Below are 24,318 nucleotides of genomic sequence, written 5' to 3' on the forward strand. Positions count from 1 at the left end.
AGTGAGAGGGAGTCAGGTAGCTTTGCTAGGCAGTTAGGGTGACTGGGGCCCTGAAAGTGAAGGTAGGAATTGCCTCACTATCTGTACTTAATGGAGATCAAAGGATGATCAGACTTCTCTCTTGCCTAAAGGAGATCCTTAGAATTTAAATCTGACATTGTGGTTGGTCAAGTTCAGCCCCCAAATCTGCTCATCAGTATACAGTATTTTATATGAACTGAAGCATAATAGTTTGTTTTTAAAAGGTAGGATCTCACTTTAGCCCAGGCTGGTCTTGAACACACAGCAATCCTCTTAGCCGGTCTACCTCCTGAGTGTTAGGAGGAATAAAAGTGTACAGCGCCATGCCAGGCAACATGGGCCAGCCTGTCTTCAGGGCTAGATGAGGTATCTCTCCCCCCACCCCACCAAAAAGAATCTTAGCTGGGTGCGGTGGTACATGGCCTTTAATCCCAGCACTCAGGAGGATGAAGTAGGATTGCCATGAGTTCAAGGCCAGCCTGAGCTAGAGTGAGAACCTACCTTGAAAAAACAAAAAACTCGTCTTGCCTCTACCTCCCAAGTTCTACAATTACATGAGTATGTAACCGCACTTGCTGGAATAACTGTTTTCTGCATTAAGAGTTTGACTACTAATTTTTTTTTAGCCTAGGGTCTTGCTCTAGCCCAGGTAGAATTCACTATATAGTTTCAGGATGGTCCTGGACTTTACTGCGATCCTACCTTCTACCTCCCAAGTGCCCACCATGCCCAGCTTAATCTAATTCTTTGAAGTCCAGACTGTACTGTAACTCAATGAAGCACACGTGGGCCTTGAACTCATAGCAGTCCTCCTACCTCAGCCTCACAAGTGCTGGGTTTAAATATGTGAGCCACTATCAAGCTTATCTTGTTTCAGAAAGGGGTCATGTAATCCAAGCTGGCCCAGAATTCACTATGTAGCTGAAGATGGCCTTTAATTCCAGATTTCTACTTGTACCTCCCAAGTATTGGGATTACTAGGCCTGTCACCACACATGAGCAGTAACTTTTCAGATACAATCTTTTTGTTTGGAAGACAGGGTCTTGCTCTAAGCTGAAGCTGGTTTAGGCCTCAGTAGACAAGGCTGCCCTAGAACTAATGGCAATGTTCTGTTCTTGGCCTCCAGAAAGCTGGGATTACAGATACTCATGGAGGGTCAGCTCAATTTTATTTTTTTTCAAGGTAGGGTCTCTTTCTTGCTAAGCCTGACCTGCGTTCTCTCTTTTCTCATATAATTTAAAATTTAGAACTGGTGCACACCTTTAATCCAAGCACTCTGGAGGGGGAGGCAGAGGTAGGATTGCCATGAGATCAAGGCCACCCTGACACTACATAGTGAATTCCAGATCTGCCTGAACTAGAATGAGACTACCTCGAAAAACTAAAAAAAAAAAAAAAAAAAATTCAATGGGGATTGAGGGGATAACTTTTTTTTCTGAGGTATGGTCTCACTGTAGCTCAAGCCCAACAGACTGCCTTTAGTTTTTATTTATAGAGTTGGGGGTAGGGAGAGAATTGGCACACTAGGGCCTCAGCCACTGAAATCAAAGTCCAAACACTTGCAGCACCTTGTGGACATGTGCAACCTTGCACCTGCCTCACCTTTTTGTGTCTGGCTTACGTGGATCTGGAGAGTTGAACATGGGTCCGTAGGCTTCACAGGCAGTAAAAGTGCTTTGTGCTTTAACTGCTAAGCCATCTCTCCAGCCTATTTAAGTCTAGGCTTAAGGATTTCTTCCTTCTGACTTACGGGTTTTCTTTTGTTTTTTGTTTTTTTTTTGAGGTAGGGTCAAGTGCTAGAATTAAAGGTGTCACCATGACCAGCCAGATTTTTTTTTTCCTTGAGGCAAGCCCAATATACTGACCCTTTTTTGTGTGAAGGAATTGGTGCGCAAGAGCCTCCACCCACTGCAATCAAATTCCAGATGCATGTGTCATCATGTGTGACCAGGTTACATGGGACCTAGGAATCAAACATGGGTCCTTAGACCTTGCAGGCAAGCCCTGTGATCTCTCCAGCCCAGAAGCTTTTTTATTTATTTTTTCAGAAGCTTTTTTAAATAGGGTCTTGGTCTAGCGTACCTGGACAACCTAAATGGTGTAGCCCTGTTCATAACTATGCTTTGTGGTCCAATGAAAAATGCAGTCATCATTTAGGGCATGGCTACCAATCAGTAACAATCAGGCCAGTATTCAGGTTAGTCTTGTTATCAAGTTATCAGGTAGAAAGTGTTTTAGTATGGGATTAATGGAATTGGACAGCTTTAAGGTGCCAAGACAATTTTCAGTCATGGTAGATCTGCACATTGCCTTGTTTGGTTCAACTATAGCAGTGGAATTTTCTCCAAGTTATTATGTCCCTATTCAAAGTTAGAAGTTACTCATCTCTCTTAACAAGGATAACGTTTTTGTGTTTGTGTGTGGTGGTATGGTTTCACTCTAATTCAGGCTGACTTGGAAATTTTTTTTTTCAAGGTAGGGTCTCACTCCAGCTCAGGATTTATTAGAGAAAGAGGCAGATAGGAAAGAGTAGGGGTGCACAAGGGCCTCCAGCCACTGCAAATGAACTCCAGATGTAACACCGTGTGCATCTGGTTTTACATGGGTACTGGGGAATTCAACTTGGGTCCTTAGGCTTCACAGGCAAGTGCCTTAACTGCTAAGCAATCTCTCCAGCTGAAAAAAAAAAACTCAAAATACTTCTATTTGCAAAGATGAGAGGATGGGCACACCAGACCCTCCTGCCAATACAAACAGATCCCAGGTGGCTGGGCCATTTTGTGTATCTGCCTTTACACAGGTAAAAGGAAACTGAACCTAGGCTGTCAGGCTTTGCAAGCAAGAGTTTTAACTCCTGAGCCATCTCTCCAGCCCAATATGAATTAATTTTAAACTGCTAAATGTTGGAAGCAAATGAAAGAAAACCATGCTATTGAGATGAAAAGCATGGTTGACTCTATTCCATGGGGACAAGCAATGTGCTCCCTAAGGTTTTTGTTTATTTTTGCTTAGAAACCAATGAGGAAAGGCTAAAATACTAATTTCTGGTGTTTTTTTTTTTGTTTTTTTTGAGGTAGGGTCTTGCTCTAGCCCAGGCTGACCTGGAACTCAGGGCAGTCCTATCTCAGCCTCTGAGTGCTGGGATTAAGGGCATGTGTGCCACCACACCAGCAATAAAAGTCCTAGGAGGGCTGGAGGGATGGCTTTAGTGATTAAGGTGTCTGTCTACAAAGCCAAAGGACCCTGGTTCAGTTTCCTAGGACCCAAGTAAGCCAGATGCACAGGGTGGTACATGTATCTGGAGTTCACTTGCAGTGGCTGGAGACCCTGGTGCGCCTGTTGTTTGTCTGTCTCTGTCTCTCTCTCTGACTCAAATAAATAAAACCTTAAAAAAGTAAATACAAGTCCTATGGATGAAGCCCAGGACCCATGTGTGTGCAACTACCAACTGAGCTACATGCCTGGCCCTATGATTTTATTTTGGCTTTGTTTTGTTGTGTGTGCTTTTAAGGCAGGGTCTTGCTCTAGCCCAAGCTGACCTGGAACCCACTGTGTATGTAGCCCCAGGCAATAGCCTGTTTGCCTTGTGACCATTGGTTTGTATGATGGCTTGGGTTTACTTATTCATTTATTTTTACTTTTTTTTTTTTTCCAAGGTAGGGTCTCCCTCTAGCTCAGGCTGGCCTCAAACTCCCACTAATCCTACCTCTGCCTTTCAAGGGCTGGGGTTAAAGGTCTGCAGTCACCACAGCCAGCTATTTTTATTTATTTCAGAGACAGAATCTTGCAACTGCAAATGAACTCCAAACACACGCGCCACTTTGTGTATCCAGACCCAGGCCATCTGGCTTTGTGAGCAAGCGCCTTTAATTACTAAGCATCTCCTGGCCCTGTATGGTTTGTAATAGTACCAAAGCCACTGCTTCTCTCAAATGTTTTCTTTTTGTGGTAGGGTCTCCTGAGTGCTGAGATTAAAGATGTGTGCCACCACTCCCAGTCCAAATAGTTTTTTTTAGAAAATATTTTGAGTCAGGCATGGTGGCATATGCCTTTAATCCCAGTGCTCAGGAGGTAGGAAGATCACCATGAGTTCAAGGCCACCTTGAGACTACATAGTGAGTTCCAGGTCAGCCTGGGAGCTAAAGTGACACCTTACTTAAAAAAAAATTTTTTTGAGAATGAGGCATACTGAGAGAATGAGTCCATCAGGGTCTCTAGTTCACACCACCTTATGGATCTAGCTTTACATGGGTACTGGGGAATTGAACCTGAGTCCTTCAGGATTTGCAGGCAAGTGCCTTATAACCACTAAGCCATTTCTGCCCCCAAGTGGATTCTTAAATCTTTTGTTTTTCGAGGTAGAGTCTCACTCTAGTTCAGGCTATCCTGCAATTCACTATGTAATCTCAGGATGGCCTCAAACTCATGGCCCTCCTCCTACTTCTGCCTCCAGAGTGCCGGAATTAAAGGCATGTACCACCATGCCTGGCTAAATCTTTTTTTAAAACTGTATTTTATGGGAAAAAAATGTGTATTTTCAGAGATAAAATGGGTACAACAGGACCTCCAGCTACTGCAGACAAACTCCAGACGCATGTGCCCCCTTGTGAATCTGGTTTACGCGGGTCCTGGGGGATCAAACTGGAGTCCTTTGGCTTTGCAGACAAACCACCACTAAGCTCTCCAGCCTGATTTTTTTTTTGTTGCTCTACCCAGGCTGACCTATAATTCGCTACATAGTCTCAGGGTAGCCTCAAACTCACAACAATCCTCCTGCCTCTGCCTCCCAAGTGCACCACAACACCTGGCTTCCAGCCCAGATTTTTAAATCTTAGTTTGATTAATCCCTCCCGTTTGTTTGGATAGCCTAAAGTCAAGCTAAGTAATTCTGAGGTCTGGCTCTGGGACAGCAGCCCTGTTTTCAATTTTATTACTTCAGCCCCTGGGTGAGAAGTGTTAAGAGTTAGCTGTTTCAAACTTTGTTTAGTTTTTTTCCTCTTGTTTTTTTGAGATAGAATCTTGCTCTAGCCCAAGCTGACCTAGAATTCACTATGTAGTCTTAGGGTGCCATCAAACTCAGCGATCTTCCTACCTCTGTCTTCCGAGTGCCGGGATCAAAGGCTAGCACCACCATACCCACCTTAATTTGTGTTTAAAACAAAATGCAAGGGCTGGAGAGATGGTTTAGCGGTTAAGGTGCTTGCCTGCAAAGCCTAAGGACCCAGGTTCAATTCCCCAGTACCCACATAAACCAGATGCACAAAGTGGAGTTCATTTACAGTGGCTAAAGGCCCTGGTGTGCCCATTCTCTCACCCTCTCAAGTAAGTAAGAAATAAAATATTTAAAACAAGGGGCAGGGGTAGGAGGATCAATGTTGAATTTAAGGCCACCCTGAGACTACGTAATAAATTGCTGGTCAACCTGGGCTAGAGTGCAACCCTACCTATAAAAAAAAAAAAGGTTTTGGGCTAGGAATATAACTTAACTGGTAGAGTGCTTGCCTAGCATGCACAAGGAAGACCTGGAATAGATCCCTAGCACCTAATAAACCTGGCATGGCGAAACACTTATCTCAGAGGTTGAGGCAGGAGGATCAGAAGTTCATCCTAGAGACCAGCCTGGGGTACATGACATACTTTCTCTAGAAGACATCCACAGGGCTGGAGAGATGGCTCAGCTGTATAGGCACTTGCCTCCGAAGCCAGTACCCATGTAAAGCCAAATACACAAAATGGCACATGCATCTGGAGTTAATTTATGGCAGCCAGAGGACCTGGCATGCTCATTATGTTTCTCTGCTCTCTCTGCTTGCAAACAAGTAATTCTGTTTTTGCTTTTTTTGAGGTAGGATCTTGCTCTAGTCCAGGTTGACCTGCAATTCACTATGTAATCTAATACTGGCATCGAACTCACAATGATCCTCCTACCCAGCTATTACGCCTAGCTAATTAAAAAAAATTTTTTTACGGCACCTGGCTGGGCACAGTGCCACACGTCTTTAATCCCAGCACTTGGAAGGCAGAGGTAGGAGGATCACCATGAGTTCAAGGCTACCCTGATATTACATAGTAAATACCAGGTCAGCCTGGGCTAGAGTGACCCTGCCTTGAAAAAAGGAAGAGGAAAAGAAAAAAAAAAAAAGGCACACACTTGTAATTCCAGCAGTCACAATGTCCTACAGCTAAAGCAAGAGAATCATCATGAATTTCAGACTAGCCTGGGGATGGTGAGATGGCTCAACAGTTGAAACGCTTGCCTGCAAAGGCTAAGGGTCCATGTTTGATTCCTTAGTACTCATGTAAGACAGATGCACATGGTGGCACATGCATCTGGAGTTTGTTTACAGTAGCTAGAGGCCCTGACATGCCCATTCTCTGTCTCAAATAAAGAAAAAGAAAACGTCTATAAAAAGCAACAAAAATTAGTTTAAGCCAGGCATGGTGGCGCATGCCTTTAATACCAGCACTTGGGAGGCAGAGGAGGATCACCATGAGTTCAAGGTCAGACTGAGGCTACATAATGAACTCCAGGTCAGCCTGGGCTAGAGTGAGAGACCCTACCTTGAAAAACAAACAAAAAGTTTTAAAAACTAGCAAGATTTATGTTCTCATCCTGGAGAGACAAACTTGTACACTAGACTCTTTTCAACTAATTCAGGAGACTGGCTTTCAAAGCAGCTCATACTGTTCAGTTTCACAGGTATCCATGGTGGGGGGGGTGTCCCAAAATGTCCTTGTCACTTTTCTGAGGAGAAAGATGCAAAGGTCAGTTTGAGGAGTCTTCTAACTGAATCCATCTATGAAATGAGAACAAGGCTTAACCAACCACTCCTTCACAGTTAGGTATATGCATTCTGCTAGAATTTTTACACCAGATCTAGCAAAGGAGTGCACACTTGTTTGTAATCATCCCAGCCTTCATGAGACAGGATGACTGCTGAGTTTGAGGCCAACCTAGACTACATAGCCAAACTGTCTCACAAACAAAAATGCCAGCTATGGTATACACCTTTAATCCCAGCACTTAGGAGGCCAAGTATTAGGATCACTGAGAGTTCAAGATCATCTTAAGCTACAAAGTGAGTTCCAAATCATCCTGGGCTAGAGTGAGACCCTAACTCAAAAAAAAAAAAAAAAAAATTGTCGAGTGTGGTGGCGCACGCCTTTAATCCCAGCAGAGGTAGGAGGATCGCCATGAGTTCAAGGCCACCCTGAGACTCCATAATGAATTCCAGGTCAGCCTGGGCTAGAGTGAGACCCTACCTCGAAAAAAGAAACAAAAAAAAATTTCACCTGCCTGGAGCAAGACCCTACCTCAATCCCCACCTCCCCCCCAATAAAAACTTGTTTCTTGCTACCTGAGCACCAGGTAGTTCCTTAAACTATCTCATTTAGTCTGAAATTTTGAAGTTGCTTCTTTTGGACTGCTGGCAGGATAAAGCAGGAATCTTGAGGTTAGTGGGATAGTATCATTTCTATAAGGCTCTTACTATTCTAGTCAACAGGCAAGCTAAAAAGCACAACAGTCTGGTTTAGGTGGGAGTTGTAACAGCAACAATGAGGCCGACTTTTTTCAAAGACACCAACTCTTAAACTGACAAGGTCTCAAACTTGTCTTCCTGCCTCGGCCTCCCAAATGCTGGGATTACAGAGTAAGATCTATGGAAAAATCATTTTGAATCAGGCTTCCAAACTGCTGAAGACAAAGCAAGCTTTCCTACACTCACCCTATAGAGATGTAACCAAAATTAGGCCTGCTCACCTCACCACTCAGCACCGAACCTTTAGAAGTCAGACCCACAGCACTGCTAACTAACCCCTCCGCAGGTAATCACATGATCAATCTTACCATCTCTAGGGAACAGAGGGAAAGTTACAAAAGCATACTCAGGCAGGAGAGAGCGCTTAGAGGTTAAGACTCTTGCCTGAGAAGCCCAATTATCCAGGTTCAGTCCCCAAGAACCCATGTAAACCAGAAGCACTAGATAATGCATAAAGCACACATATACACTGCATATACACACAAGATGGCACACTCCTCTGGAGTATGACTACAGTGACTAGAGGCTCTGGCATGCCAATTCATAATAAAAATTTTTAAGTATACTCAGACGCACGTGAGAGAAACAATACAAACCAGGTATGGGTTAATCACACCCGTAAAGCTAGCATTTAGGAGGCTGAGACAGGATTACCACAAATCCCAGCCTAAACTATATATTGAACTCTAGACCAGCTTGGATTACACTATTAGACTATCTCAAAAACATACAGCCTGGGGATGTAGCTCAGTGACATGTTTGAGGACTTGCATCCCATCTCCAGCATCTTAAAAATAGAACTACATTAAATAACTCAAGTTTACCCTTCCACATATATATTTTTTTTAACTCTCAGGGGCTAGGGAGGGGCTCAGGGATTAAAAGTGCTTGCTTGCAAAGTCTGGAAGTCCAGGTTCAATTCCCATGTAAGGTCAGATGCACAAAGTGGTGCAGAAATCTGGAGTTCACCTGCAACAGGAAGAATACCTGATATGCCCATTATAATAAATATATTTTTAAAATATTAATATATATATTAATATTTTAAGAGGCCAGGCATGGTGCAACCTTTAATCCCAGCACTCGAAAGGCAGAAGTAGGACTGCTGCAAGTTTGAGGCCAGTATGAGACTATATAGTAATTCCAGATCAGCCTGGGCTAGACTGAGACCCTACCTTGAAAAACACAACAAAGCAAGCAACGTTGAGTTCTACTTCACACCTCAGTACACACCGGCCTTCAGGTTCAGGTTTCATCCTCCACCAAGTGGAGTCTTAAAGCTTTCTAGTTCTTCACAAGCTGGGTACTAAAGCAGGTTTGTTGAGAGAAGACAGTCTAGTCACTTGGGACTTGGGGGATATACTTCTAGCATGTCTTAAGTCCTGGGGCCCTGCTTTGGTTACAATGCAGGACTTGTTATCATTAGCAACTCCTAAGAATTTCTGAGGTTTTCAGTCATAACTACAGTCCAGTGTTCAGCACCTGTAGCAAGTGGGGTTCTAGAGGAAAAAAATGGCACTGTAAAACTTACAAATGCAGTTTGTAGCAGTTGGACAGTAAAGGGCTAGTTGACATCAATTCCACTTAATCTAGTTCTTCAAGAAATGGAAAGTCAATACTTCAGATTCCTTCTTCAGAGGGTCCAAACAGGCAGACTGCGAAGAGGTTCACACCACCCTGCCTGAGAAGCTCAATGCAGTATCCAAGAGTTTTCTTCTTTGGCTTTTAAACTTCCCTTTGTCAGCCTCCCAAGCTCTCCACCCACCTTCCCACTGGAACTCTGCCTTTGCCACACAATGGACAATCCTCCCCCGACAGGGCCTGCTTCCTTTACTCTCATTTTGAATTCAAAGTGGGGAAAAATTGCACTTGAGCTGAATCATCCATTTTATTTTATTTTATTTTGTCATGTGCTCACAGCATCTTTTTCTCTCCTCTCCCTGGCAGGTCATAGAGATAAATTAAAAATAAAATCTACAAGGAAAATAATTTATAAAAAGCACTTCCAGGCTCACACTTCTATCCCTACTGCTCAGTTAGGAAACCCCTCCCCCAAAGGGAGGAGAATCAGTGCTTCTTCCCCCCAACTCACTCCTAGTCTGGGCCAGATAGTACTCCAGAGCTGGACAGGGGTAGGGGCATCAGTGGCAAAGTTACAAATAAAGACACTGTGGTCCTGGAACCATCTCATCTGGCCACCTTGGTGCTCCCCTCTCTGCCTCCCCAGGCTGTCCTCCAGAAGCCCAGGCTGAACTGGGACTGTGAAGAAGCTGCCTAAGGCTGGGGGGAGGGGACAACACACATTACATACACCTCTCATTCTCCCAGAAAGAAACCCAAAAATGAAGCAGATAAGACCTCAAGACAGAGGAGAAAAATCCCAAGTGTTCACACAGTTACACGGAGTCTTTATGGCAAAGAGAACATTTAGCAGCTTTGAATATTGGGGCATCTCCTTTTACTCAACACAAGCATTCTAGACCCTATAAGTGAAACAGGGCACAAGCCCTAAAAACAAACAAACAAAAAAATAAAGAAAGCGCAAGAAATTCTAAGAGGACTAGTTTTTTGTTGCTGGGGTTTGTAGGTTTTTCCCCCCAGTTACAAGCCCAGGTGTTGGTAGAGAGGCCTGAGGAAGACTCATCCCCAGTGTTGTGCTGAACACTGCCTGAGGTGGCTGTGTTGGCTGCTCCCTCCACAGCATGGCCCTGTTTAGCCTCTGCAGAGGAAGCTGCGGACCCAGTCGAGCACTGCCAGTGCAGCACCCCACTCCCAAGAGCTACAAGCAGCCTGTGAGGGTGGGGACCACAAACTAGGGGGTAGGGGGAAGAGTACAGCATTTCCATGCAGGCTCTGATGGGGACATTGGGGGCCTCAGCTTAAGGGTGGCTAGAGCCTGGAGGGTGGTGGCAGTGGCAGAGCAGTTGAGTGACATGCTTGGTGTTAGGGCTGCTGTAACACAGGCCTCATTCTTTTCTGTACCCTTGCTCTCTGGCCTGAAGAGTCAGTGCTGGGTCCCCACAGATTCCCATTTCAGTAACTGAAACATTACAGGAGCTCCTTTCCCTTAAGGGATGCAAAGTACAAGGAACACAGTTACAAAGCCCTCCCTGATTCTATCACACCAGTAACTACCTAGGTCCACTGGAGTCACACCTGGGGCCTGGAATCCTGGCTAAGGCCCACCTTCACCTTCCCTTTGATTTTCTGACTGCTTTGAATGTTTTTTGTTTTTTTTTTTGGGGGGGGGGTCCTTTCTTCCTTCCAGTAATGAGACTTCCCATCACTTCCTCTCCTCTTACAAATCTCTCTTCGTCTTCATCACCCTTCACTCCATATAGCTCCTCTACCTCCAGCAACACCAGCACTACCCTTCCCTCATGAGAAAGGGGGACTGGGGACCCCAGCTACTCAAATAAATGATCTGGACACTTCCACCCACCCCTAGTGGGGAAGTTGAGCCAGACAGCGCCCGCGCCCACCTCTTCCTGTGCACTGACCCGCAGTCATCCCATCTGAGAAGATATATTGGATAAGAAGGCATTTGAGTCCCCATGGTTAGGTCCAGGCCCAGCCCTTCTCCAGTTTAGTCTTAGTGAGCGTCCACCCCTTGCCTCCCCAGGCTCACTTCCTCCGGTCCTTTGGCTTCCTCTCCTGTCGCCGGACCTGCTGGTCAGCCATCGTGCGAGGAATGAGGAGGACACTGCCGTCCCCGGCATACTGGAGCGCATACTGACTAGGTGAGTAGGGCCGCCCATTCTCATCACGCAGTCGCCCAAACACCTCCTGGTATAAGCTCTGTACCTTCTGCTTCATCTGCCGCAGTGACCGCAGGAATTCCACCTTTTCTCGAAGCAATCGGGCCTTATCACGCTGAAGGTCCTCCACATCGCGCTCCAGATTCAGAATGGTGTCCAGCTTGCGCTTGCGGCAGTTCTGTGCAGCCATCTTGTTTTTGCCTCTGCGTCGGATGTCCCGGATGAGGCTCAGCTGGGCCTCACTCAGTTGGTATTTGGACAGCAGCTCATTGAATTCTTCCACAGGTAAGTTAATGATTTTGTCATTAGTAAATGGGATCTTCATGGCGCGGGCTCGGTGCTCATCCCGGCTCATCTGCTTGTCCAGGAAGTCAGCCTGCTTCTCCTTGCTACTTTTCTTGAGAGTGCTGGGTGGTGGCAGGTCAGCAGAGTCAAGGGCACTGGGTGCCATGTTATATGTGTGATTATGGCCCACATGCTCCAAGTAGGGCAGGCAAGAGAGCTGAGAAGGATCCTGGTAGCTCATGCGACAGAACTTGGAATACTCTGGCTGGTAGCCCACTGCCCCCTCAGCTTCTTCCAGATCTAGAGTCTCCGAGTCAGAGCTATAACCAACTGCACCTTCCTCAGAAAAGGAGGAAGAAGCAGAGGAGGAAGCAGAAGATGATGAAGACGAGGAGGAGGAAGAGCTGCCTTCAGAGCTGCTCAGGGAGGAAGGGCTATGGCTGGAGTCCAAGGAGAGGCCTGAGTCCGAGTCGAACTCCTCCTCAAGCTGGGAAGCCTGCACAGGGTTGAAGCCCTCCTCAATGGCCAGGTCCATAAGGCTGATCTCATCCAGCATAGCTTCATCTAACAGACCCCCCAGAGGGTCAGGCAGCTCAGGGCCTGCTGTGTCATTGGCTGTACCATTGAGCTGGGGTGGAAAGAAAAGCCCTGCCAAGTTGGTAGAGCCAAAGGTGGAGTTGAGGCTGGTAGAGTTGCTGGGGACAAGTGGAAGCAGTGTGGAGCTGCTGGCTACAGGCAGGTTCTCTACCTCAGAGCTGAAGAGTGAGAAGTCCTGGCTGCAGCCCCCCAGAGATGCCTGATGCAGGCTGACATTCTGATTGATGGGAGTGTTGGGGGCAAGGCTGTAGTTGGTGCTCAGAGGGTCTCCAGGAGGGGCATTGTACAGAATTTCACTTGCTGATGTATTCACTTCCATGGCCTGGAAGGGAAAAGAGCACCAGTGTTCAGCAGAAGCAGACTTTTTGGACTCACACCTGGCAGGCCCCCAGCTGAAGTTCAGATGACTGGGCACAAGAACCACAGAATGGACAGTAAAACCCAGCATCAGCCCCTAGCTCTGCTTCAACCACTAGGCCTGGCACAGGTGGTTTGTTACTATGGGCTTCACCCCAATGCAGGACTGACCAGCTCCTGGTAACGTATGGCTATACTCTCCAATCTTGGAGACGGAGTCTGCACAGGGAACATCTCCGTATCTAAGAGGAAACTGGGCTGCACAACTTGCTGTGTGACCACAAACAAGCGTTACCACCTGACATTTCTGACCTTCCAGTGCCCATGTTTAACACTGGGGGCTGAGAGCACAGCTCACTGATAGAGCACTTGCCTAGTGTGTGCCCTGGGTTCAATCCCTAGTACTACAAAAAAGTAACAACAAAGTCCAGCTAGATGACTGAAAGGCAACAAGAGACGATGGTGGTTATAAACCACTATGTGGGTGAATGTCAACCAAGTGACGATCTGTCTAAAGGAAAAGAAGGTCCTGGTTCAAAAGACTGGGTTTTAATCCAACCATATTGACTCCACCCCTTTCAGTCCCAAGGAGACACCTCAAGTTACCTTGCAGTGACTCCACTTTCCTACTGACCAGCCAGAGTGTTACCATCTCCCTAGAGGTGAATATGAATGCATGCTGGGACATCCTACGCAGAACCCCACAGGCTATACTGTTGTGACAACCCTACCTGCATTTCCATGATGGACATGAGATCTTGCCACTGCTGTTCCAAATCAAATGGTGACTCTGTTCCCGTCAGGAGAGGTGAGAAGAGGCTGTTCTCAAGGGCTGGGGACTCGTTCTCACTAGGCACTGCTTCTGTGATACTGGCAACGTTTGCTCGGAACTAGGGCAGGACAAAAAGCTTCAACAGAGGGAGGAAGACCACCTTCTGCTTTCCTCCCAGTAACTACCACTTGGCTTCCTGTTTCTTCCTTCCTCTGAACTCATTTATCCCCCAACAGCCAAGCAAAGGCCAGAACCAAGAACTGGACCTGCAGCCAGCCATGGAGGAATGGACATTGTGCTGGCTGCCCTGCCTGCTCAGTAGACTCTCTGGTCCTGCTCACCTCAGCATTCTCCCCAAAGGGGCAGGAGGCCTCCAGCAGCCTAAGGCACTCTTCCAGGGACAGGGCCGTCTGGTCCTCCCCACCAGGCACCTGTGGCAACAGCAACGTAAGTCTGGCTGCCCTGGGGCCCTAGCTAACTGGGGCTGACACGTCTTCCCCAGAACCACTACAGTGTCCCTCCCATTCCAGCTAATGGTGGGCCTGCGTCCCATACTTCAGAGACAACAGAAGGGAGAGGAATTCTAATACAAGAAGATGCCACGCAATATGCCCTTCCTCCTTTGAGGTATGCTGCAAGGCTGCTGCCCCATCCTCTAACCTTTTCCATAGTCCAGCCACTATGACTTTAGACTCCAGGCTAAAAGACAATTCAGGTCCACTCAAAAGGCACAACCCTCCTTCTCTAGAGGAAGTTTCTGGAAGAACTACAGCCTGGTGAAACTGGGGAAGTGGGAAGAGCAGATAAGGCAGTGGCTGAGGTGGCAGTACCTGTGCAGGGAAGCTCTCCCCAGTCTCTCCGTCCACTAGCAGGTCTCGGGCCAGAGCTTCCGCGCCCTCGCCTGCCCAGGTGTCCTCTTGCTCTCCTCCATCTTGCAGCTCTTTATCCACATCCTGCTCCTTCTGGCGATGACTGTAGTCAAAAACCTCACGCCCAGCCCCCAGATCAATATCCTGCCGCCAAAGGATGTCAATCAGATCTATATCCTAAAAGACAGACAGGAAGGCTTTAGCTCTCAAATACCCCCACTCCCGGGGAGAAGGCTTCCCTGTCCTGCCTCTCAGTGACATTCCCATTAGGCCTAGAACCCCACCCAGTACTAAGCCTGCCAGCCTTTACTTGCAGGTTCCTGTGTACTAGCAAGGCTTCATTCATCCATTTCAGCCCCCATTTCCCCAACTACACATACAGCCATTAGCAAAAGCCTCAATCATAACTAGCACCTCACAGGTCTGCAGGTTTGGCATGCCAGACACACCCAGGCCAAAGGGCAGGGCTAACCCTCACTCCTACTTAAGGAAGAGGAGGAGGAGGAAGCAAGAGACACCTCTCATTTTGGGAATGGGAGACTTTAGAAACATGGCCTGTCAGGGGCTGGCCATGGCAAACAAGGGCAAATGGTTGTGAGGAATTGCTTAGCAGTGGCCAGGCTTGCATCAGCCTGTGGTGCCACTGTATTTGCATAAAGGGGTGGGGTGGCCTGGAGAGGAAAATCCCTGCATTTCCAACCACCTGATGCAACCAATGACAAGGATGGGCTGTCTCCAGCCCTTCCTACAGCCATTCCCCTTTCACTGGCTGACAGCAGGAGTAAGCTTGAACACCCGACAACTATTGAAGACCAGTCTCCCCTCAAGACCCGTGCCTGTCAGATTCCCATCTCAGCTCACCATAGCAAGCTGCTTCAGGCCCCAGGGAGCAGAGACTCAGCAGTCAGATGATCCCTACTGGGTACCCCATCCCAGTGCTCTTCCTCTGGCCCTTACCACACCCCAGGACTCACCAGCTCCCCATCAGTTAATCCACTCAAGGACATAACCCCCATCATTGCTGAGCTGCGACTGCCACCTTGGACATTAAAATGCTTCCCTCCGGCTCTGCCCCAAGGCTCTTGGACAGTTCCTGCACCAAATGCCACCCCCACCCTGCTGCCAGCATAGAACCCCAATAGAGCCATTTGGGCTTCCTATATATATGCCCCTCCCTTTAGCCAAGCCCTCCCTACAAGCCTGAAGGGACTAAAGTGCTGCCTTCCATTCAGGAATTAAAAAGCACACACACACTTTGCAATGATCAGTATCTTTGGACCAAACCCACCACTCTAGTTTCCCATCATAACCCATCCCATCCTAAGATGCCCTAAGACCTCCCACATGTTACATTTCCCTTAAGTCTCCCATCATACACCAACCTGAGCAGAAGCCCTGGACCCAGGAGCAGAGGGGGACTGGGCGACCCGGTGACCAGCCAGCAAAGAGTTAAGGGGCCCGCTGTCTTTGGCATGGCCCCCACCAGTGTGAGAGCTGCGGTCCAGGCGGGTCATGGTCTGTGAGAGGAGCCCCAAGGCAGCCAGAGCCGGGAAGCCGGGCAGGGGGCTGCAAGGAGCTCTTGGCTTGCAGGGAGCACACCAGGCTGGAAGGGTGGCCCCTTACTAGCTCCGAGGGGCCCGAGGAAGGTGCCCCGCCCGTGCTGCTGCCTGGGCGGCCCAGCCCAGCCCCCTTCATCCATCCTGGAGCAGCCCCCTCCCACCTCACAACCCCAGTTCCACTCAGGCGCCCGGCAGCCCCCACCCTGAGCTCACCGCAGAGGCTGCAGTGAGATGGGACTCCCACCCCATGCTCCGTGCTCACGCTGCAGAGGAAAGCAAGATCCCTCCTGGGCCTATTCTCCCGCTCCTCCCTCTCCCCCTCCCCACGCCCCCCAAACTTGTTACCTAGGCTGCAGCAAGGAGCCAATCCCCTCCCCCTCCCACCCGCAGGTCACTGCTGAGGCTGCGGAGAGCCAATCCCCTCCCCCAGGTCAGTAGCTGGGCTGCGGAAAGAGCCAATCCCCTCCCACTGTCGTTACCTAGGCTGCGCTGGGAGCCAATCTCCTCCCCCAAGTCTCCGCTGGAGATGCGGAAGGAGCCAATCCCCTCCCACCGCCTGTTACCTAGCTGCAGAAAGGAGCCAATCTCTGCACCAGGGCAGCTGGAGAAGCTGCCGCAAAGAGCCAGCCCATCCCTGGGCCGCCTCCGTCTCCTTGAGGAGATGCACCCAGGGGCGGGCAGCCCCACCCAGCCCAGTCAGTCAGCTGGGGTGGCGCAGTAGAGCGCCCTGGGGGAAGGGGTGCGCTCTCTCTCTCCTCCCAGCTGTCGCATCTTGTTTCTCCAGCCCACTCGGGACTGGGGACACTCCTCCAGAAGCTTCAACTGGGAATCTTAAATTCTTTGCTGGGAAGTGGAAGGAGTGTTCCCACTCCTTAGTAAGACTGTGGCCAGTCCTCAAGGCCAGAGATCACAAGCCAGGCTGGGCAGGAACCCAGGACACCCAAGCCAAAAAGAAAAAAAAAGCCAGGAGCTTTGTCACCCTAAAACAGGCCAGACTAGAGGGAAGGGGAAAGCCATTTTTGAGCACGTGGAGCATGTCAGCCAGACCGAACCCCTACTAGCAGACACACAACTCAGAAGTCCAATACTTAAATATACTTCCCACTCCCCGTTCACCTCCGCTTTTTAAAAGAACATTTCCTGGTGTCAGGGTAGAAAGCACGGGGTGGGAAGGGGAGATAAGAGCATTTTTGTGCCTGACCCCTGGCTAGCATCTCTTCTGAGAGAGAACAGAGAAGGGGAGAAAGACACACAGACAGACTGACCAACCACACGTGGCAGACAGCATACCTCTGACTCCCTGGAATGGCTTCTCAAAGGAAATTTAGCTTTCTCTTCCTTACTGCTCCCCCAGAGCCAGAGGTCAGGTTCAGAGAGACAGTATGTTCTCCCTCTAGTCACACTGCTTCTAGCCTGAGAAGAACTGTAAACAGGACACCCCTTGCTCTGGGCAAGGAGCCAACCTGGAGGGGAATCCTATCCCTGACAAGGGCCTAAGCTATGGCTGTCCATCGAACAGGCCTGGCAGCAGGGAGTGCCACCACCCCAGGGATAATACCAGCTCCAGCAGTGCCTGTCACATGCTCTGGAGTAGGGTATTTTTATCCGAGTTGCTGAGGAAATGTTCTAGACACATTATAACCACCCCCCTCAGGCCTGGGTCCCTCATGAATGACCCACCCTGCCTCCCAAAGGGAGCGGCAAAGGCATGTGGGAAGCATACCTTCTTTAAGGTCAAAAAACAGGAAAACAGAGACCAAGTCCCAGCCCATTCTGCCTCAACACACCCAGTTACATCCCAAACATCCATGTCCCAGAAGCACTGAAGCACTGGATCAGAGCTAATCCTACAGATACCCAGAAGCTGTTCCATGCCACCTGGGACAGAAGGGGTAAGAAGCTGAGAACAGATTTCTTCAGGTCACTGAAACTTCAAGAGCCAATTTGAAGGACAGAGAAAGGGAAAGCAGAAAACAGGTGATGTTCCAAGTGGCACTACAAAAACCTATGACGAAGCTGGGTGGGGTGACACATGCCTGTAATCCCAGCCCTTGGGAGGCAGAGGCAAGAGGATCTTCACAAGTCCAAGGCCACTGTACTCTATATAACAAGATCCAGGCCATCCAGAGCTACCTAGTGGGACCTCATCTCAAAATAAACAACGATGTATATACGTATATACCTCCTAGCCACCAGATCTAAGCACTACTGGCAACTGGGGAGGGTGTCAGATAGCATGTGGTTTAGGTCCTGCCCTGTGCTATTTCCCATGTTTAACAGCATCCTTGGCCTCCTCAAATGGATGCCAGTAGCATCACCCCCCCCCCACTTGTGACAAGTCATACTATCTCCAGATATTGCCGTCTATCTCCTGGGGGGGCAAAAATCACTCCCCAAGGAGGATCATGGACCTAAAACATATAATATTCTTGGCCAGTCATTAATACTCAAGACACAAACACTAAGGTCACAAACAGGCTATAATGCAGGGAAGACAAAGTGGTCTGATGTGATAGGCACAGGGGTCAAGCTCTGCAACAAGCCAGCCTAGTGCCATACAGTTTCCTCCTTCCCCAAAGGCCAGAAGGCAGTTGGCCTTTCCTTAAGCTTCTTAAGGCTGGTGGAAAAATCAAAATAGTTTCACTACCTAGGTGAGGTAGGGGCAGCAGTAGCCATTTGCATCATTAAAGGCAAGAACTATATCCCTTTCTGCCTAGAGCTAAATATCACTTCTAACAGCTCAGTACAAGCTGACCTGAGCAGCAGAATACAGTTCTCCTCTAGCTTCCAGTCTTTTCTGTTCTACTCCCTGCAATAGGCTTTTAGCAAAGAATGAAAGCCTTGGTCTCCCCCTTGGCTCAGGCCCAGGAGTGCTGAAATACTGGAACCTTACAACAAGCCTGCCCACACCGAGAACTTTAGGATACCTAAGAGTATGAATGTTTTGATTGGGGGCTGAGGGGTTATAAGGCAAGAGGCCACACAGTATGTGTGTCTTAGCAACAGACATACACTGCATCAAAGCACATCACAACAGAGCCCTCCCCCACCTAAGGCGTCCTGCAGCCATACTGAAATCTAAGCAGTAAACAACCTGGTATGTTCTAGGAGGCTCCCACTACTGACAGTACATTCAGAGGTGGGCCAATTGTTCAGGACATGGAAATGCTCCCAGCCCCCAACCCCAGTAAGACAATTCAATCCACACCTGGTTTATCCTCTAAATCTTTCACCATGTTTTAATACATAAGCACAGTATCTGAAAACCGACCCCTCTCCCCGCAACTTTTCTGGTTTTTCACTGAATCCACAGTCCTTCAGAACCTCCCCATCCTTCAGGACCCACCCACCCACCCACCACAAGGCCACTAACCTCTTTGGTCAAGTCTCCACTGACTGCAGGGGCTACAGCTCCTAAATCCTCCAAATCTTCACTGAATCCCTGCTCCGTTTCGCTTTCTCGCACCCCATTGTCTGGACTTGTCACGTCTTGGAGGCCACTGGAACTCTCGAGGGTGAGGCCTGAGCTGGGCTGGCTGCCAGAAACAGACCCCTCTGGGTCCCGGTGAACCAGCCAGGCATTTACCTCAGTGGTGGGCACCTGGAACCTGTCCAGGGCCCTCACCTGACTGAGGAGCCGGCGGGCAGTGAAGTAATTGTCCAGGTCTATGCTCTTGGGGTGGATACCATAGCCATCCAAGGTATTCCTCAGGTTGTGGAACTGGGTCTGAGTATAGGCAGAGCTGGGCCCCAGGATGATCTCTCGGAGCGGGGGAAGCTGTGAGGTCAGGTAAGTATCCACGTCCACCCGCACCCCAATCAGACTCAGCAGAATGGTGAACTGGAGAAGTCCTTCCGTTAAGTATTTCTTCAGAGAAAGCATTGCTGAAGGACCAGAATGTTTATGCTTTTTTGTTTTTAAATCTTCCAAAAGACAAGTCAAAGCCACTGCTCTGCTGCTCCAGCCAGCTCAGTGCCAGACCCTGTACCCCACCCCTGGTAGAACACAGGGGCTGAACTCCCTGATGGCCCCAGAGGAAAGCACACCCCGTGGAGCCAAGGCCACACACCAGACCACATTCACTTTTCCCTTCTTGACACCTCACCTCTGAAAGTACAACTGTTCCTAACCCAGTCCAGGCTCTCCCAGCCTGTGCGACTTACTGTCTCCACAGTCCACATACAGTCACTTCCTTACTGACATTAGTTGTTCTCTCTGTAGATTCCACTGCAGGCTGTTCTCAGGAACAGCTGATGGATTTTTTTTTCCTTCTCCCTCCTAAGGTTTATTTTCTTTGGCTGGAGCTACAGGCCTTTTGTCTTGGGTCAGGGTGTCCCGCCTCCTCCACACTTACCAGGGGGGTTTCCAAAGAAACCTGAAATGGGAATCACAAAAGCAACAAGTAAGATTCCATACTTGCACATCATGATCAAAGGATCAGAACCTTCACACAGAAGGTAGGAAACACATTAAGAGGGCAGTTTTACAAAAGAAAAAAACAAATCATGCACTTTCTCAGGAAGAAAAAACTGTTAAGGACAGATCAACTATAAAAATTACTGATCATGGGCTGTGGAGAGATGGTTTACCAGTTAAGATGCTTGCCTGCAAAGCCAAAGGACCCAAGTTTGATTCCCCAGGACCCATATAAGCCAGATGCACAATGTGGCACATGTATCTGGAGTTCCTTTGCAGCAGCTGGAGGCCTTGATGCATCTACTCTCTATCTGCCTCTTTTCTTCTCTCTCTCTCAAATGAGATAGTTAAAAAAAAAATTTTTTAAGTAACTGAACATGGTGGCACACACCTTTAATCCCAATACTTGGAAGGCAGAAGTAGGAGGGTCATTGTGAGTTCAAGGCCACCCTGAGACTACATAGTGAATTCCAGATCAGCCTGGGCTAGAACAAGACCCTACCTCAAAAAACCAAAAAAAGTTCCTGATCACAAAGAACTGGATACTAAATTTCCAATATTTTTAAAGCAGCTTGCTTTGGCCAGGTATGGTGGCACACGCCTTTAATCCCAGCACTTGGGAGGCAGAGATAGGACTGCAGTGAGTTTGAGGCCACCTTGAAACTACAGAGTGAATTCCAAGTCAGCCTGACCTAGAGTAAGACCCTACCTTGAAAAAAAACAAAAAGCAAACCAACAAACAAAAGTCGCTTGTTTTGAATAAGCAAACAATGCCCAACGCACCAAAATACCTTACTTATCTAACCACCCCCCCACACACAGCACATTACCCAACTTCTAATTTTAGCAGTAGTCCATTTCCTATCTTAAAAGAAAGTTGGTTTCCCATCTCAAGAGAAAACCAACTACAATCATTGGCCCTTCCAGTTCAAAAGAGAAGGGAGAGATTATTAATGGGTGAGAGTAAGGGGGGGAGGAATCACAGTAACAATGTTCAGAACACTACTACACACACACACAATAAGAAAAATGCTAGTTGGGCATAGTGGTGCATGCTTTTAATACCAGCAATTGGGGTGGGGGGGCTATGGTAGGATGATCACCATGAGTTCAAGGCCAGCCTGCAGCAACACAGTTCCAGGTCAGCCTGGACTAGAGTGAAACCCTGCCTCAAAAAAGGTAAAAAAAAAAAAAAAAAAAGCCAGGTATGGTGGCACACGCTTTTAATCCCAGCACTCGGAGGCAGAGGTAGGAGGAATGCTGTGACTTCGAGGCCACCCTGAGACTCCATACTGAATTCCAGGTCAGCCTGGGCTAGAGTGAGACCCTACCTCGAAAAATTCAGAAAAAAAAAAAAAAAAGGAAAAAGAAACAAAAATGCCTTTCGTTTTCCCAATTTTGAAATTCCTATCATCCATAACAATAATAATAATGTGGTACAGGCCACTCAGGAGACTGAGGCATTAGTATCTCAAGTTTGAGGCCAGCCTGCGCAACTTTGTGAAACCCTGTTCCAAAACAAACAGAAAAAAGAAATAAAAAATTAAATCCCTCATTATGATGTGGGGGTAGCAGTAAGGGATGGTGGAGATATTCACAAGACTGTGCCATAGAGAATTTGAACAGGCAGGTTTTATCTACATTCACATGACCTTCTGAGCCAAAGCAAAAGGATACTGCCAAGTTCTCAAGTCAGGCTGCCAAGTGGGGAGAGGGTAAATTTGCCTTTGTGTTTCTCATCTCTACTTCTGAGTTTCTATTAATCTCACAGGCCAAACAAAACATAACCCTCTCCTCCTCGGTTGTGACCGACTACCAACTTCATTCTAAAGTGGAAGCGAGATCTACACACACACAAACCTTCATTTGGTAAACACAATTGCAACCCTGAATTCCTGCTTTCGCTACCCGCCTGTTCTCACGCAGTTTGTTCCCAAAACCTCCCGAGAGCCAATTAAAGTTGAAGAAAGGGGACAAAGTTCGTCAAAAGACAAGAGGGCCGGAGAAGCCCTGCCCGAGACCGGTCCCACCCTTGCCCCGAATACCCGAGTCCGGCTGGGACCAAATGGCCATGCCCACACTGTCAGCTTGCAGGCTTCAGGGACGGCCGGCGAACAAGTGCGGCCGGGCTGGCCTCGACCCACCCTTCCAGGCGAGCCTCACCCCGCCCTCCGTGCCTGTGGCCCCACCCCACTCCCGAGCCGGGCCTCACGACACCACGCCTTCTCGAGCCCTCCACCGTCCGCAGTCCAGCCCACCCGGAGGAACACGCTTTCTTCGGGGACCTCGCGCTCCTTTCGCTGCCCGGGGCTGGTGGAGACCGCGACGACAGTCCCGCACGGCCTCCACCCAGGCACCTCCTTGCTCCTCATCCCGCCGCCCCTCATCCCCTGAAGCCTCGGCCTGTTGCGCCGCGCCCCTCTTCCCGCGGAAAGGAACGTGCCCGGTATACCCGCTGCTGATCTCGCAGTCCGCCGCTGCCGCCACAGCAGAGCCTCACACCGAGTCCCGGCCTCGCCGCCGCCACCACCACCGCCACCGCCACCGCCACCGCCGCCGCCGCCGCCGCCGCCTCCGGCCGGCCTGGAGCTCCCAGCCTCCGCTTCCCTCCCCGCCCCCTCCTTCCACCACACTCGTAAGCCCGCCCCCAGAAACAGTTTCTCCAATCAGCAAGATGCATTCCCGGCCGTCGCCGGATGTCGCTTTGATTGACCGCGAAGATAATCCAATAGCTAAGCAGATTCTCTCCCTTGACCCGTCTCCTCAAGATTGGCATGCCGTAAGGACCAATGAGTGTGCAGGACCGCCCCGTGGCGTAAACCCGCCAATGAGAACGAAGGCCCTAGTATCCGACTTTCTGGAAACCTTCCCCTCTCCACCCTTCGCCCCGCGTTGGAGTCGAGCGGTGTTAAAGGTTTGATGCCTTACACTGCATCGTGTGGCGAAGTACTGAAGTCCCAGGGTAGGCAAAGGAAGGGAGTATTGCCGCCGCAGCGCGAAATCCTCCCCCCTTCGGGTTTCCCACAGTGACTTGCAAAAGTCCAGTGAGACCTGAGGCGGCCGAGGCGAAGACCCGAGCATGTGGTTCTCGTGGTGGCGACGTTTGTGTCGCCATCTTGGGTGCTGGCATCAGAAACCGATCCCTCGATTTCCTCCTCCTATGAGCCTGGCTCACTGAGTAGGGTCGGGCGGAAAGATAGTACTATGAAAGATCGTAGGGCCTCGTGGCCAGGCAGCCGGCGCCACGCGCTGACAGTCGCGCGCACTGGTTGTCCCCGGCGATGGCGGAACGTTGATGGGTTTGAGAGATGGGAGCATAAGGGCCGTTTTTTTTTTAATCATCAAAGGAGCACCACGAAGGGCCCCTCGGCTTCCCTGACCTCCCATGCAGTACTTGGTCTTGTAAGGATCTCCCCTTGGTGTACAGAGTTCTTCAGTCCCACGCATTCATAGTACCCGAACGTGTTTTGTGACTCTCAAACAGGATGTACCCTTAGCATCATTTGGGGAGCTTGGTAGACTTTTACATATTCCAGAAATTCTGATTTAAGTAGCATTGGGGTGGAGGCCTGATAAATGGGCCGTCTTGAGTAAATCTATTTTTTTTTAGGGGGGGTTCCAGGTAGGGTCATGCTCTAGTCCAGGCTGACTTGGAGTTCACTATGTAAGTATCAGAGTGGCCTTGAATTCTCAGCGATCCTCCTGCCTCCTGAGTGTGGGGATTAAAGGCATGTGCCACCATGCCTGGCCCGTCGAGTAATTCTAATGAAGCCGTTGGAAGACCACGTTTAGGAAATCACTGCGTTGGAGTTTGTACGGTATTGCTCCCAGCTGTAGGACAAAGACGCCAATTGAAGTTCATGTCTCCTTGAAATAGGCCATAATCTGGTTGGCAATTCATTGTCCTTGTGCAATTAGAACAAGGCCAGCTGATAACTCACTAGATAATCAAGTCCATGCTGTGCTTGGAGAGTTTGACTTAATTTGGGGAGGTTTAGAGAGTATAAGTTAGTAGATATAAATATACAATAATATGTACCCACTAAATTTTTACAAACTATTCGTTTACACTTTCAAATACTGGTACCAAGCCCACATGTTACTTTAATGTTTTACTGTGTCCCAATAAATACTATAATAT

General features: G+C 48.8%; 1 protein-coding gene across 4 annotated transcripts; it reads right to left on the minus strand.

The window, feature by feature from the left end:
- Positions 1-9,445: 9,445 nt before the first annotated feature.
- On the minus strand, positions 9,446-22,718 carry Nfe2l1 (NFE2 like bZIP transcription factor 1). 4 transcript variants are annotated; one of them, XM_045158386.1, is made up of 6 exons: positions 22,630-22,718; positions 19,134-20,136; positions 14,163-14,378; positions 13,674-13,763; positions 13,292-13,450; positions 9,446-12,525 (listed from the first exon to the last, which is right to left on the minus strand). In XM_045158386.1, exons 2-6 carry the CDS (start codon positions 19,641-19,643, stop codon positions 11,188-11,190), a joined length of 2,313 nt encoding a protein of 770 aa, XP_045014321.1. In that variant the 5' UTR covers positions 19,644-20,136; positions 22,630-22,718; the 3' UTR covers positions 9,446-11,187. The 4 variants fall into 4 exon arrangements, with proteins under 4 accessions (XP_045014321.1, XP_045014322.1, XP_045014324.1 ...); XM_045158387.1 differs by lacking the exon at positions 22,630-22,718 and adding an exon at positions 22,223-22,341; XM_045158389.1 differs by lacking the exon at positions 13,674-13,763.
- Between the last annotated feature and the right edge of the window lie 1,600 nt (positions 22,719-24,318).

Source organism: Jaculus jaculus, chromosome 9 (genome assembly GCF_020740685.1).
Source record: "Jaculus jaculus isolate mJacJac1 chromosome 9, mJacJac1.mat.Y.cur, whole genome shotgun sequence".
NCBI lineage: Eukaryota > Metazoa > Chordata > Mammalia > Rodentia > Dipodidae > Jaculus > Jaculus jaculus.